The 16,811-nt window shown below is 37.8% G+C and overlaps 1 protein-coding gene across 2 annotated transcripts; it reads right to left on the bottom strand.

Annotated features, from left to right (window-relative positions):
• Positions 1–2,861: 2,861 nt before the first annotated feature.
• LOC149816057 (cytochrome c oxidase subunit 6b-3-like) lies at positions 2,862–3,846 on the bottom strand. 2 transcript variants are annotated; one of them, XM_089988087.1, is made up of 4 exons: positions 3,680–3,846; positions 3,486–3,602; positions 3,066–3,147; positions 2,862–2,915 (listed from the first exon to the last, which is right to left on the bottom strand). In XM_089988087.1, the coding sequence occupies exons 1-4, from the start codon at positions 3,844–3,846 to the stop codon at positions 2,862–2,864; spliced, it is 420 nt and encodes a 139-aa protein (XP_089844213.1). The 2 variants fall into 2 exon arrangements, with proteins under 2 accessions (XP_089844213.1, XP_089844214.1); XM_089988088.1 differs by having other exon boundaries at positions 3,486–3,577; positions 3,700–3,846.
• Between the last annotated feature and the right edge of the window lie 12,965 nt (positions 3,847–16,811).

Below are 16,811 nucleotides of genomic sequence, written 5' to 3'. Positions count from 1 at the left end.
ACCAAATAGTCACGACTGTTAAAATTAAAAATAATTACATAAAATTTAAATAACAATAATTAACTATTTTGAAATTTTATACAACAAATGCTTCCATGTTGAGAATACCAGGTTGATAAATAGATAGATAAAACGATAGATGAAGTCTTTTCTTTTGGCTACTTCAATGAACATATTTCTTTCTTTTGCTTCTTTAGCAAACACAAAACAAATAAACTTTTAAAAGGTAAAAAAAAAAAGAGGTTATTTGTATGCAGCCGCGGCTTCACCACTGCTGAACATCTATCTTGGCATTTCTGGATATGGACGCTGTACCCATCTCAAGAATTGTCAAGATAGACGGCTGTCTAGACAGGTCACCGCATGCCTACCATGCAGCGATGCTGCATATTATGTGCACACTTTGACATTTGCGAAATTCTTCGAATACGTCTTCATTCTCTGAAATGAAAACACTCTATCCCACGGTGAAAATCAAGAGACAACAGCGTAATTTCCCTTGGCTGAGACAAACATATCCATCACTCACCGTGGGGGCAAGGGTAAGCCCAGAGTTTTACGCTACCAGGACATTGACCTTAAACATGGCAGGCAGAGCCAGCGCGGCTAGGTTTCTGCCCTGGGTGGCAGTTTCTCCGTGTAAATATCAGGAGGCAATGGGTAAAGCCCATGGAGCTTTACACTACAAGATAGTGACCTTAAGCACAGCAGGCAGAGCCAGCACGGCTAGGTCTCTGCCATGGGGGGCAGTTTCTCTGTATAAATATATAAAAAAAAGTGTACAATCTGGGCCCATAGGCCAGCAGGCACAAGTGGGCTCCGAAAAAAAACATATGCCACTTTACTTTGTAATACCTTAAAGTCATACTTCTGGTGGAAGGACCTGAGCTCATATTTACCAACTGACACGACCAATCATTTCTGAAAAATGGCCGTACTGTACCGCAAAAATGATGTGTTTTCTAAAATGCTTCACAATTTACCAAATATGTCGAATGGACAATATCACATGTTTCCAATTTGTATGAATTTTTTATTTTTGCACACCATTACACTAAAATAATACACTCACAAAACTCGTCAACAAAATCACATATGAGGTTGCAAAATTTCAAAAAATATTGTAAAATTTCTAACAATTTGCGAAACTGTGATGAGTTTCGCGCGATCATCGAAAATCATAAAATTTGCAGAAGTTCAATAATAGTAAAATTATAGACAAGTATTGCAAAATTACAAAAATTTATGAAAGTTCAATATTGTAAAATCTCTATAATGAAAATGGGTTGCTTCAATGTCATCCATATCATAAGATGCCTTACCAAAAAAATTCATCATCGATGAAACACCGCCGATCTTCTAACCGTTGATGCTTGACCTGAAAAAAATAGTCATAACTTCTCACTTATTGGAGACCACAAAAAACTTAGTTTTTGTATAACCCGAGCTTTGTTTTTATACTATTTGTACAGAATTTTGCAAGAAAAAAAAATCTCAATGTCGGTGTTATAATCGTTCAAAATTTTGCAATATACGAACTTTCACAACACTCATAATTTTTTAAATTGTTAGGAATTTCACAATATTTTTTAGAATTTCACAACCTCATGCGATTTTGTTGACGAGTTTCATGAGTGTATTATTTTGCATGCGAAATTTGAAAATTCACACATGTAAGGGGTAAAAGCTTTAAGAAAAAATTGAGACCCTGCATTTAATTAGTAAATTGTGAGGCATTTCTGAAAATGATTCATTTTTGCCTTGCAATACCATCATTTTTGTCTTAGTTAGACTATCATGGTTTTCATCATTTACTTGCACCATTCCATAAACAGGATTTTTTTTCTTAGCCCCCTACTTGCCTCTAATGCCAGGCGTGATGAATGGCAGAGACAATTCAATATATCAAACACATTTAAAGGGCTTGTTCTGACTCACATGTATGTTCCAGTGCAAGCCCAAATCCAAGGAGTACCAATCTTTTGGGTCTTATTTGTAAAGTTTATAGTAGTTCACAGTTAAAAGTCAAAGATCTATAAACTGGCTTGTGTTTAACCAGCTAAGCGGAACAACCCTGCTTCTTATTGATCACTCCCGCATAATTTATGATGAGTATTACATTGACCATGAAATCTAAGAAGTTTGATCCACCGTAACGTTATTTTGCACCAAAATATTCTCTCTGTAAGGAGTTGCATCCAATATAAAACTTCGGTTTTCCTATTGAAATCTCGTTCTATCTTAATAAGTTTCTTGAGAAGCCTTCCTATTAAGTTTCATTATAGCATATATAATTGTGTTATACAAACCCCAATTGTATGGTCACCAAAATATTCCTGCGGGTCTAGAATTCAAGACACCCACAACAAATTCGCTACAACTAAAGGTTTCGTTCCGTGTCAGATAGGCTCTGGAGCAAAACCAAGCCCATGGATGCGAACTCAATTGCCAAGTATACGAGGGTTATAAGCCTGGCCTGATCCAATGTAGATGAATGAATGGTTTGGGCCAAAGAATTCCCTAAAACCAACCTCTTGTAACTGCTGTGGGAGGCCAACTTTTTATGCATTTTGATGAGTCCCGCCATGAAGCCCGAGTAATCAGCAAACTGAGCATGGTGCTCCATACAAAACTACGTGGGGAACGGGTTTCCAGCTTTGATTACATCATATATACTCACACTGCATCTCTCTCAAAAAAAACATACACACTGCATCAAAGACTTTCATCAGCACATTGCCACTATGTAAAACTTGTGATAAAAAAGAACTCGTTATTGCCAGCTTTGCAGCCTAAGATAGGATTAAAAATGCACATCTTAACACCCACAGCTTTTTTATTACAGCAGCAGCAACAACCACTCAGAGGGGTCCAGGAAATGTGCCCAACGCCCTCTGCTCGTTCCACCTCTCTATCTGCAGATCCCAATCAACGAACGAGCCAACATCAATCAAACCAACGGGAGAAAGCAAAACCATCAGTACAAATTGTTAGTAGCAATGTCGCAAGAATGCAGACGTGAAAACATGGACAATGAGATCCGTGAGTGAATGAATGACGCTCACCCACTCAGACGGGCAGAGAGAACGGTAGTATCGAGCAAACTTATCGCATTCGGGTACCCCCTCACCCTTGGCCTGTACACACCTGCACCATCAACCAACCGCGTTCCTATAAGAACACAACGAAATCACAAACAACCTTTCACTCTATTTCCCATTCTATTGTTAAGAGTTCATGAACTTGGTCACCGTTCCAACCACCCCCAAACACGAGGAAAGAAAAAATTGGTTTTCCCACAGCGAATTAAGAACAATATACTAAACAAGGCTGGCTCAAATGAGCTAGACTGCCTTCTTTCCATAGGATGTTGCCCGCAGCAACACAGTTTTGGGGTCAGATATTGCAATTGCATTGCAGACATATGTTTGGAGTCTAGTTTGCTCCTTATACAAGGCTGAAGAATTCAAGTCAAGGTCACACACTTGTGGTACTCAATGTAGCGGGTGTAACAGTGCCGAGTTTGGTTGGTGGTTGGGAACCGTAGGTCCGCCGGTGCTGTCACCAGATCATCTACCTGAATCAGAAGATATTCGAATAAGCTAAAATAGGAAAACAAAAAGTGTGATTTTGTAGTCCCAAATATGAGGTTTAACCATAAGATGAGATGCGGGGAAACGAGAATTTAAGAAAATGTACCCCAATAGCACGATGGCCTGGTCTGGTAGGTGCCTCTCTGATGCTGCCCATTTCGTGGGCAGGGCGGGGAGCTTGCTCGCCTCGAGCTACGCGATTCACGTCCCTGGCTCGCATCTTGTCATGGGGTTCCATCACCGAGCTCTCCATCTCCTTCCAGGGTAGCCCAACGGCAGAAAACTCCATCGATTCTTAAAAAGAAACTCTCTCTCTCTCTCTCTCTCTCTCTCTCTCTCTCTTTTCTCTCCGTGCTGGGCTAAGCTGCTGACATGTGGAGGAGAGAGCTGTTAAAACTTTAGTTTAGTTTTAATTTTTGAATAAGTCTTAGCTTTGTCCTAGTTTTTAGGAGTCATTGATTTATTTATTTCGTAGGAAAGGAAAATTTGTTTTGATTAGGGATGACAGTGGACAGGGGGAAAGCGGGGCCTCGCCCCGTTTGGACCGAAGACGAAGGGTATGAAACGGGGATGGAGGTGGGGACGAAGGTTAAAATCCATCCCCGTCCGGGGGTGGAGGCGGGGATGGACGTGCACTTTTCCCCGCCCCGCCCCGCCCCGACCACTTTTCCCCGCAATATCCCCGCCCTGCCCCGCCTCATCCCCGTTTGAACCGGGGATGGAGGACATGAAACAGGGATGAAGGCGGGGGTGGAGGATAAAATCCATCCCCGCCAGGGAGGCGGGGACCCCCCGCCCCGCCCCGCCCCACTGCCATCCCTAGTTTTGATTCAGTTCCTATTTTCATGGGTAACTGCATGTTAGTGGATTACAGCAAGTTAATGGGTAACTTCAAATTAATAGGATACTGCTGAGAGTTAGTAGGTAGTTAAGTTTAGTGGATGGTTAATCCATGTAAGCATCTATTATATATGTTCTTTGAGTTTGCTGAAATATATGATCATCTTTTAGTTTCTATTTTTCATTTTCGTTCTCAAATATTATCAGTGGTATTGGAGTCATTAACAGGGGCTAAAGTAGATTGTCTCTAACAAAGTAGCAGCTCTTTCTACTCACTCTTGTGTTGGAGTGGCATACTCTAATGGCAAACGACCAAAGAGCAAAGAATTTCATCCAACCCTCTATACCGCGCTTCAATGGTCATTATGATCTTTGGAACATGTTGATGGAGAATTTCCTTATATCCAAAGAATATTGAACTCTCATGAAAACTGGTTTTGTCAAACCAGCAAGAAATGCGGTGTAGATGGACGCACAAAAAACAAAGCTGGAAGAACTCAAGTTGAAGGACTTGAAGGCAAAGAAGTATCTGCTCCAGGCCATTGATCGCACAATCCTGGAGACCATTCTCACCAAAGAGACTTCGAAACAAATATGTGCTGCAATAAAGCAAAAATATCAAGGCAATGCAAAGGTGAAGCGGGTACAACTTCAAGCACTTCACGCCCAATTTGAGAATCTTCGTATGTAGCCAGCAGAATCAGTGGAGAAACATTTCTCCAGAACTTTTACAATTGCAAACAAGATAAGAATGAATGGAGAAAAGATGGAAGAAATCACTGCCATTGAGAAGATTCTTTGATCAATGACAAGGAAGTTTGATCATGTGGTCTGCTTCATTGAAGAATCGAAGGATCTTGATATCCTTTTGATTGATGAATTGATGAGTACGCTGATTGTTCATGAGCAACGGCTTAATCAGCATGAAGTTGTAGAGCAAGCATTGCAGCTACAACACTTGACCTATTACCCATCTTCTCAACAGAAGGGTTGCTGGCATGGAAAGGGAGGAAGCGGCACCAATAACAAAGATCAAGGCAGAGGTAGAGGAAGGAATGATAAGTATGGTGGTGACCAAGAATCGAAACCACTTGATAAATCCAAAGTCAAATGTTTCTGATGTAACAGATTTGGCCATTATCGCTCTGAATGCATAACTAAGATGCATAAAGGAAGGGAAGCAAAATCAAATTTTGCAGAGGAAGAAATTTCTCTTCTAATGGCTTGTAATGCCGTTGAGGAAACTCATCCAAGCATGTGGTATTTGGATACAGGATCAAGTAATCACATGTGTGGGAACAAGTCTATATTCTCTGAATTAGACAAGTCCTACCGTTCATCTGTCAAATTTGGAGACGGTTCAACTATTTCTGTCATGGGGAAAGGCATCATACAAATCCAAACCTCTAAGAGTTCTCATCAAACCATTTCAAATGTGTTCTACATTCCAAATTTGAAGAGTAATTTGTTAAGTGTGGGCCAACTTCAAGAAAAGGGATACAAGATCATCATTAAGGATGGAGTGTATCGTATTCATGATCCAATGAAGAGACTGATCACTCAGATCAGCATGACGGTAAATAGAATGTTTCCTTTATCAATTCATAAGGATATACTTCCTTGTTTTGTTGCTGTGGTAAAAGATGCAGCTTGGCTGTGGCATTTTCGCTACAGTCATTTGAACTTCTCCAGTTTGAAGTTGCTACAACAAAAGAACATGGTGACGAAACTTCCACAAATTGATCACCCTTCACAAGTTTGTGAAGAGTGTGTCATTGGTAAAAAACATCGGGATCCTTTCTCGAAAGGAAATGCATGGAGAGGCAAGAAGGTGTTGGAGTTGGTGCATTCCGACATATGTGGTCCCATTAACCCTACATCCAACGGTGGTAAAAGGTACTTTATTACCTTTATCGATGACTTTAGTCGCAAAACATGGGTTTATTTGCTGCAAGAAAAGTCTGAAGCTTTCTTGGCATTTAAAAAATATAAGACTCTTGTTGAGAAATAAGTTGGGCAGCCTAATAAAATTCTCTGAACATACCGCGGTGGTGATTACATGTCACAGGAATTTATGAATTTTTGTGAGTTACATGGAATCAAAACTCAGCTAACAACCTCTTACTCCCCACAGCAAAATGGTGTTACGGAACAAAAAAATTGAACGATCCTAAATATGGTGCGGAGTATGTTGAATAGGTCATTTCTTCCTAAGAGATTTTGGCCTGAGGCAGTCTTGTGGAGTATTTATCTCTTGAACATAAGTCCTACTATTGTTGTCCAAAATAGAACTCCTGAAGAAGCATGGAGCGGTAGAAGATCGAGTGTGGACCACTTGCGAATTTTTGGCTGCATAGCATACAAGCATGTACCAGATGAAAAAAGGAAGAAGCTTGATGACAAAGAGAAAAATGTGTTTTCCTCGGGGTCAGTGACCAGTCCAAGGCATATAAGTTGTTCGATCATGTCACTCAGAAAATTAGTATCAGTCGAGATGTTGTCTTTGATGAACAGAACATGTGGACAGAAGTTGGTAGTCGTTTTACTCCATACATTCCAGTGAGTTTGGAGAACGATGCAGAGGAAAATCATCTTCAACAAACACTCGGTGATCAAACCACTGGCTCGCAGCAGTCTACCTGTTTGGACCAACCAGCTACAATGCCTGGAGTGGATAACTCAGAATCCTCAATCATGACCAAACTTGAACGTAGCAGAAGGAGACTGGCATGGATGCAAGATTATGAGGTACAAGGAATTGATCAATCAGATGATCCACTTACTCACTTTGCTCTGTTTGCAGACTGTGCTCCTATTACCTTTCAAGATGTTGTCAAATACCCCAAATGACAGATTGTGATGGATGAAGAAGTTGCAGCCATTGAAAAAAATAATACTTGGGAATTGACAGATCTTCCCAAAGGGCAAAAGTCAATTGGTGTCAAGTGGGTTTACAAGACAAAGTTGAATGTGAAAGGGAAAGTCCATAAGCACAAAGTCCGACTCATTGCAAAAGGCTACAAGCAAGAATACAACATGGACTATAAAGAGATTTTTGCTCCAGTTGCACGACATAATACCATTCGGTTAGTGCTTGCACTAGCAGCACAAAACTTAAGGCCAATTTTCCAATTAGACATAAAATCTGCATTCTTGCAAGGTGAGTTGCAAGAATCAGTTTATGTTGATCAACCTCAAGGATACGTGCAACAAGGGAAGGAGAACAAAGTGTACAAATTGAGAAAGGCTCTTTATGGGCTAAAACAAGCTCCTCGGACATGGTACAGTCGTATCGCGGCATATTTCTCAAGGTCAAGCTTTCATCAATGTCCATATGGGCATACTTTGTTTGTTAAATCTGGAAGTGCTTGTGAGTCGTTAATTGTATGCTTATATATGGATGATTTAATTTTCACTGGAAATAGTAGTGTTATGTTTGATGATTTTAAGCACTCAATGATGAATGAATTCAAGATGTCTGATCTTGGATTGATGCATTACTTTCTTGGTTATGAAGTAGCACAAAATTCTATTGGGATCTTTATCTCACAGAAGAAATATGTTTGAGAAATCTTGGAAAGATTTCAAATGACAAATTGCAATTCAGCTGGTACTTCAGTTGAAGTTGGACTAAAGCTTACCAAAGACCATGAAGGAAAGAAGGTTGACTCAACTCTCTACAAGCAAATTGTGGGGAGCCTTATGTATTTGACTAGAACGAGACCAAACATAATGCACGCAATCAGCCTCATCAGTAGATACATGGAAATTCCTACAGAATTGCATCTTCTTGCTGCCAAAAGAATTCTTGGATACTTGCAAGGGACAATTAGTTTTGGCATACTTTATAGTAAGGGTGAAAATTCTAGTGTAGTTGGCTTCACTGACAATGATTATGCAGGTGATCAAGATGATAGAAGAATCACTTCAGGTTATGTATTCTTAATGGGATTATGGGTTGTATCTTGGTCATCGAAAAAACAACAAATTGTCACTTTGTCAACCACTGAAGCTGAATTTGTTGCTGCAACAGCGTGTGCATCTCAAGCAATTTGGTTAAGAAGGATTCTTGAAGAATTGTGCTTTCATCAAAATAGCCCCACACCAGTCTATTGTGATAACACTTTAGCAATCAAGCTGTCAAAAAATCCAATTTTGCACAGGAGAAGCAAACATATTGATGTGTAGTATCATTTTTTTGTGTGATCTTGCAAATGATGGAACTATTGATCTGATCTATTGCAAGAGTGAGGATTAAATTGCGGATATATTCACAAAGCCTCTCAAATTGGATGTATTCGTAAAGCTATGAAGGCTACTCGGTCTTTGCTATATGGAAGATTCAGTTTGAAGGAGTGTAAACACCCCAAATTTTCCACATCCATTCTCAAATAACCCTCCTCGTGCAGTGCCAACCCTGTTAGGTCAGTGTAGGAGTCAAACCTCGAGTCAGTTTCAGAAAATCACCACTTTACCCATTTTTATTAGGAAAATTACCATTTTACCCATAGGTCATCCCGGACCCCCGTCAGTCGGAGTCAACCAAGCTCAGTGGTTAGTTCAGAATAGTTAGAATATCAGTCATCTCAAGCTCACTCGAGCTCGTGATGAACAGACCATTTTCATTTATGACCATTCCTGCCAAAATAGGATCATTTTTCACTCAAATCCAAGCCAATTATCTTCGAGTCAGTCATTCTCAGTCAGTCATATTCCCCAGAGACTAACCCGAGCTCACCAAGAGTTCAAGTGCTCCAGTTTCAGTTCAAAATCATTTCTAAGTGTTCAGGAGCCCATTTTAGTCTAGTTCAGCTCTTTCAGTTGAAATTGAGTTGAGTTCAGTCAATTGAGCTATTGTTCGAGCTTTGATTTTAGTTCATGTCAGTATTACTGACCTTTGTTATAGCTCAAACCCAACTCAGATTTGTAATTCACTTCACTCCAGTGACCATTCCGAACCATTTCTCTAAAAATGACAGTTTTTCTTGAAAAATCTGTCGGAAAGGCTAGTTGAGTCAGTATCATTGTCAGCTCATTGAAGTTCTGAAACTCTAAAACCCAGCTCAATCTAGCTCATCTCAGTTCAATCCAGCTCGAACCCTGATTTTCAGTGTCACTCTAATCCAGTAGAGTCAAAAAATCATTTCTTCAACCATTTTTGCAAATTTTGTCAATTGTAACACTTTTGAATTGGTACAACTGCCAATCGGGGTCTAACATCCAAAATTCTTCATTCAGGGTCTGCATTTCGCATAGCATTTCATATCATTTCTCAGCATTTCATAACATTTCATCACATTTCATTTCATTTTCGAAAGTCCAGAACTCCAGTTTTATAAATTTCAATTCAGATCGAGTTTCAAAAGCTTTCAGAAATCAATTTCAAACCTCGAGTTTCCAAAATTAACATTTTTACCCTCTAGAGTCTAAATTTGGAAATATTTTCTCGAGAAAAATAATCTGGATTTCTTTCAAAATTAAATTTTCAAATTCTACACTAGATTTGCTTCGCAACGAGGTATTGAACTTCAAAATTCGGGCTCGTTTCAAAAACTGCCAAAAATAGCTCGTTTCGTCTGAATTTTTTCTGAAAAAACTATTTTACCCCTTTAATAATCAAAATGAATTTCAAAAGTGGAATTTGGACCCGCTCTGAGATGGCCCATCCATTTTCATTTTCTTGTTTTAATTTATAACAAAAAAAGGAAAAAATTTTACCTTTTTCTTTGTTTTTTGTTTGTTTTATTTCATTTTTTATTTCATTTTTTATTTTATTTTATTATTTTATTTTTTTAAGGTGGGACCCACAAGGGGGTCGACCACCCTAGCCCACTTCCTTTCTTTTTTTCCTCTATTTTTTTTTCCTTCTTTCTTTCTTTTCTTTCTTTCTTCTTCCTTTTTCTTTCTTTCTTTCTTTCTTTCCTCTCCCTCCACTCACGTATGGTAGTCTAGCCCCCCTTTTCTTTCCTCTTTCCCTCTCCTTTCTTTCCCCCTTTCTTTCCTTTTCTTTCTCCCTTCTCTCTTTCCTTCTTTTCTTCCCTTTCTTCCCTTCTTTCTTTCCTTCTTCCCTTCCTTCCTTCTTTAATTTTCCCTAGCCTCCAACCCATTTACGTAAATTGTTTTGACTCCCTTTTCATTAGGCTATCAATACCTAAGTTGAAGAAAAGATTAAAGCCTAAGTTGGGATTTTTGGTGAGGGAGGAATAGACGGCTGCCCAAAATAATTCCCATCTCTCTCTCTCTCTCTCTCTCTCTCTCTCTCTCTCTCTCTTGGTTTCCATTACACAGCTCCCTAACCTCTTAATAGCATCCTTGGCTGCAACTTCCAGCAAAAGAGAAAGACAACCCAGTCGCCAGCCACCTCCTCAAGCATCACTGCAACTCTTCTTCAGCCACCTCCTCAAGCCTTCCAACAGCAACTCCTTCACCCTCCATTGCAACCAGTTTTCAGCAGCATAGCAGCCTTCTTGCACCGAGTCTTCACCAAGTTCCAGCCATCTCCAAGCAGTCGATTCCCAGCCACTGCTTTCAAATATCCTCCAGCCCATCCACCATTGGTGACAGCCCCTCTTCAATAACGTTAAGTTGTCACCATCACCTTCATGCCACGGCTACTACCTCCAGGCCTTATCAAGTTTTCCTTGATCCCTTCAAACATTCATAAGTTGTAGCAAACCCAAGCAACCATCTCCAGCCCTCCCCCAAGGTAACGTGCCCATTCTTTTATTTACTTGTTTGGTGTTTCTTGATACATAAAAAAAAACATGAGATTTTCTTTTTGTATTATGTTATGATTACCATATGAAGCTAATTAAAAACTGGGTTCACGATTGGTAAAAGATCTTGCTTCATGGTTTTAAACCACATGAAATCTTGGCCTTGTCATAATGAAGCCATGTAAGTGAGACGATCCATCCGATGAATGGATTGGATCTCTCATTTCTAAGGCTAACATTAAGCATAGATTATACTTCCTAGTCATTTTTTTTTTGTTATTTCTTAGCATAGGTTCCATATAGATTTCATGTCTTAAGTGTTGCATTTGTTTTGATTTTATCATGTCATATCTACTTTATTGGTTTTAGTTTACTCTCATTAAAATTTCATTCATAGTTATGGGTTTTGATTCATGTCTATAGTCCATCCGGTATTTTATGTAGAAACTTGCATCAATAAATTCTGAGAATTTTATATCAAGTGACCTTATGTGTTCTTGATCTTCTGTCAAAAACCTAAAATCATTTGATTTTTTGCAACCCCTATCTAATAAATAAAACCCTAAATTGGATTTAATCCCCTCGAATTTCCCATTTCTGTTTTAGCAGACAAAAACCTCCGGCACCACCCTTGTGGGAGATTCGGATCATACTCCAAAAATCACAGTGGATTCATAATTTAATATACTAATTATCTGGAAATTTGAGGATTTTCCAAGCAGTTTTGACCTCTTTCAAAAATCAGATTTCCCAGACCTCTGGGAAAATCTCGATTTTCCTTCGTCAGGGTATAGACAACCCTTAATGCATCGAGTCCGTTCAACCCGTAGCCTGTCTGCAAAAACTTTCAACATAAAAGTTGTTCCTAACGTGTTTTTCTGTCATTTACCAAAATTTGGGAACTTTTGAAACTGATACAGTATTTTTCCCAAAAAATTCTTTTTTGTCTGACAGATTTCGATATCCCAAAATTTTAGAGATTTGGGTCTCTGATAACAGTGTGCCTTTTTCCAAACCGTGACCCGAATCCCAATAATGTAAAAAGATCAAATTTTCCCCTGTTTGTCAGAGACATTTTTCCACAATTTCAGCCTTTTTCTCATCTGTTTACTATTTTTCCCACATTTTCTACTGAAACCTGTCTGTTTCTCCTAAATTCTGGAGTCGCCGGATTCCGATCTGACTTGCCGGAGTGGTACAGATCCGACCATAGTTCAAAACCAAAAAGTCTAGAAGGCAAAAATCCTTTCCTTACTGTCCTTTGTCACCCCAAAAAATTTGGGGAATTTTCATATCCGAAATCTCCTTTAGAATCAACATTTTAGGCAAAAATCACAAAATTTATGGTTTTTATTTGAATTTCCATAATTAAAAATACAAAAAAAATAGATTTTTGAGCTCCATTCTGTTTTTAGGGTTATTTTGAGTGTTCATGCCAAATTTGGAATAATTCCAAGTTCATTTGCTCCATGTGTTAGTTTATCTTTAAAATCAGGCGAAAATCAGGTTAAATTTGATATTTTATGATATTTTCACCATTTTAGGGTTTTATTCATGTAAATTAGCATGTAGAATCATATTAGGGTTAATTTCAATATCATTTTCATTTCACATTTTCCATTTTTGCAAAATTTATTTCAAAAAACCCTGGTTTCAAGGCCATAGTCTTGTTGTCGAGGGTATTTTGGTCATTTTGACCATAATTTCGAAATTTCAATTTCTAATTTCATAAATTTTCATGCATATCATCATATTTCATCATATTGTATTTGATTTATTTCATTTGATTTTCAAAATTCCAAAATTTATAAAATTTCTTTCAAAAAAACCCTGATTTCAAGGTCATCAGGAATATTTTGGTTATTTTGACCCCAATGTCAAATTTTCAAGTTTATTTTCGAAATTTATTCATTATTTATCATGTTTATATCAAAGGGGGTATGAATTTGGGTTTATATCTGAATAATATCCGATAATTTCCCATATTTTCTGATAAATTCAGAAAAACCTATAATTTTGTGCTAACCTTGTTTTCTTGTTTTGCAGGAACATTCAAGAAGAAGACTTAGTTATTTTATTTCTTTATTTTATTAAATTTAATGTAAAAAAATAATGTAATAATTTGGGATAAGAGTTACATTTTCTGCTTAGAATAGGACTGCATTGCATATAGTTTAATTTCAGCATTTTCAATATTTGATGTATCATTCATGCACATTTTCCCAAATTCACTATGGTTGACACAAATGGCACGTGAACAAGCTCTTATGGAGTTTATAAACTTGGTGGAATTTGTATTTTTGGCCATAGTCAGAATACGAATGAAACCTAGATTTGTGATCTTCGTATTAGCCACATTCACCCTACACACTTAGGCTAACTTCAAAATGCACTGCATTTCTCAAAGTTTTAAAAGAATTTCCCAATTCCTCAATTGAAATTCCCTTTCAAATTCATATTCATTCATTCATATAATTCAAATTGCAAATTCATTTTCCAATTTCAATTTCAGAAAATTCAGTTTTCTCAAGAATTTCCAAGTCTTTCTCAGGATCTGATTTTCTCAAAATTCTGAATTTTCAAAGAAGATTTCAAAGCATTTCCTAAGTTCAAACCAAGATTTTCCAATGTTTTAAAATTCTCAAATTTCAAAGTCTCAAGTTTTCAAAAAAATCGATTTTCTCAGATTTCCTATTTTCCTGAAAATTCAGTTATCTGAGAATCTATTTTCCATTTCAACAATCCTTTTCCAATGAATTTCTTAGATTTTTTCAGAATTCTCAAATTCATTTTCTCAGAAAAGCAATTCCAAATTTCAAAATCGATTTTCCAAACTTCAAGTTTTCCTGAGAAATCACTTTTCAATGCAAATTTCTAATTTCCAATGAAATTCAATGATTTTTGCAGGAATTCAATTTTCAAGTACTTTTCCAATCATTTTTAAGCATATTTCAATTTTTCAAAGCAACATTATGTTTCTCAAACTTACATTATTTTTAAAATTTCATAGCACAAGCCTGATTCTTTGTGCATTCTAAGAAAAATAGAGCATAATTTAGATATTTGAGTCAAGTTAAAGCACGTAATTGATCCTTGGTTCAATTACCCCTGGTAAAGGCACCAGAAACGGTTGAACCTTGTACCGACAGGCGGATCCCATTCCACGGAATTTTTCTGCAAATTTTCAAAACGGAGGCGAGTAATTTTCAAAATCAATTTTTCAAAACTTTGGTCGAGTTTGACTCGCGAAATTCGTTTCTCTCTCGCAAGAGAGGGAAGAAATTTTGCGATGATAACAAGGAGTTGTTGGTCCGGTGAAGAATTCCTTTAAACTGATTGTTGAATAACACTCAGTTTACGGGAGGGTGTTAAAACTTTAGTTTAGTTTTAATTTTTGAATAAGTCTTAGTTTTGTCCTAGTTTTTAGAAGTATGTTGATTTATTTATTTCATAGGAAAAGAAAGTTTGTTTTGATTCAGTTCTTATTTTTATGGGTAACTGCATGTTAGTGAATTACAGCAAGTTAATGGGTAATTGCACGTTAGTGGGTTAGTGCAAATTAATAGGATACTGCTGAGAGTTAGTAGGTAGTTAAGTTTAGTGGGTGGTTAATCCATATAAGCGTTTATTATATATGTTCTTTGAGTTTGCTGAAATATATGATCATCTTTTTAGTTTCCATTTTTCATTTTCATTCCAATTTCAATGAAATTTTGAAAGGGGTTCAACTAAAAATAACAGTTGTGAAACCAGAAAAGCGCTACAAGTGAGAATTAGGAAGCTAGCACCTCCATTTTTTTTGTCACAGAGTGCCCATAACTTGTAAAGTTCAAGCACGCAGCATACAACATGCTATGATAACGATTCATGACATGATATTAACGTTTTCAAGTGCATGGGAGGTCATGGCTTCAGTCCATTCCAGGCATGCATCAAATTCAACATGACCATATAACAGACTCGAAAAAACATAAGAGAATAAAAAAAGACCATAAATCCAGCAATAGGAATGACCAAAAAAGTGATGATTTATTTACTATCAGAAGGTAAGTAAGCCTTATGACAGTACCAAACACAAAGTGAAAAAGAATCACATGTATACTAGATAAAAAGAAAGGGTAAAATTACACATGTTCAAAGCCACGAAAATTATAGTGTGTTAGCATCTCTATGAATTTTAAATAAATAACATCACAAGGTAATCAAAGTACAAACAATATCTATTAGTGTGGAGTATTGAAATAACAAGAAACAAAGAAGAGATGCACAGATGCACAACGCATGTACGTGGTTCAGCCAATGTGGCCTACATCCACAGAGAAAACCCCAAATGTCTCTTTATTTTGTTATACTTTCTGGTTACACAGTGTATTGGTTAAATAGCCAACAAGAGGCTATGCGATAACCACAATGCAGAAGGTAACAATCTCCCAAAAACAGAAGGTGCCCAGGATAGAGGAAACCTGCTAAAAATAAGGGGCGTGACCCTTATCCACAACGATGCCAACAAACTCCCCCTCAAGTTGATAGGCAGATATCAATCTGTCCCAACTTGCTTATGATATCCAGATGTCTTCCTTTTCCTAAAGCTTTAGTAAAAACATCGGCCAATTGGTCACAACTTCTGACATGAGGAGTTTTGATAACTTGAGCATGAATTTTTTCACGAACAAAATGACAATCGAGCTCAATGTGTTTAGTTCGCTCGTGAAAAACTGGGTTAGCTCCAATATGGATGGCAGCTTGATTATCGCATCTTAATTCCATAGGTTCATTGACATTAATTCCCATGTCTGATAGCAGAGATTTGATCCAGATGAGTTCGCACGCTCCAAGGGCTATGGACCGATATTCGGCTTCAGCACTTGATCTAGCTACAACACTCTGTTTTTTGCTACGCCACGTTACCAGGTTACCTCCAACAAACACACTATATCCAGATGTAGAACGTCTATCATTTGGGTCTCCAGCCCAATCAGCATCTGTATAACCAACAACATTCAAGTCTGCATTTCTTTTCATCAAAATTCCTTTTCCCATTGTTCCTTTTAGGTATTTGAGAATTCTGTAAGCAGCATCAAGATGTGGTTCTTTAGGGTCATGCATGAATTGACTTATCAAGTTGACTGCAAAGGTAATATCTGGCCGAGTAACCGTGAGATAAATGAGACGCCCAACCAATCTTTGGAATTCACCAATGTCGGCTACTGGTTTGCCATCATCTGTCCTCAACTTACTGCTGGAATCTACAGGGGTGTCTACAGGTTTGGCGCCAAGCATCCCTGTATCCTGAAGAAGGTCAAAAATATACTTTTTTGGCAGATAAAGATTCCTTTACTTGAGTGAGCAACCTCTAAACCGAGAAAGTACCTGAGAGTTCCTAGGTCTTTTATCTCGAATTTATGATGAAGTCTCCTTTTGACTTGTTCAATCAAGGCTTCATCATTTCCTGTCATGATTATATCATCAACATATATGAGAATAATGGCAGTTTTAGATCCCTGAATAGACACAAACATGGAATAATCAGCAGAACTTCTTTTAAAACCCATCTCACATAGAGCTCTGCTTAACTTAGCGAACCAGGCTCGAGGAGATTGCTTCAGCCCATAAAGCGCCTTTTTTAATTTGCATGCTACCTTTTCCTGGTCTTAGACCTGAT

This window comes from Nuphar pumila, chromosome 14, assembly GCF_984573655.1.
Source record: "Nuphar pumila chromosome 14, dmNupPumi1.hap1.1, whole genome shotgun sequence".
NCBI lineage: Eukaryota > Viridiplantae > Streptophyta > Magnoliopsida > Nymphaeales > Nymphaeaceae > Nuphar > Nuphar pumila.
This window is presented reverse-complemented; position numbering and strand designations above follow the sequence as displayed.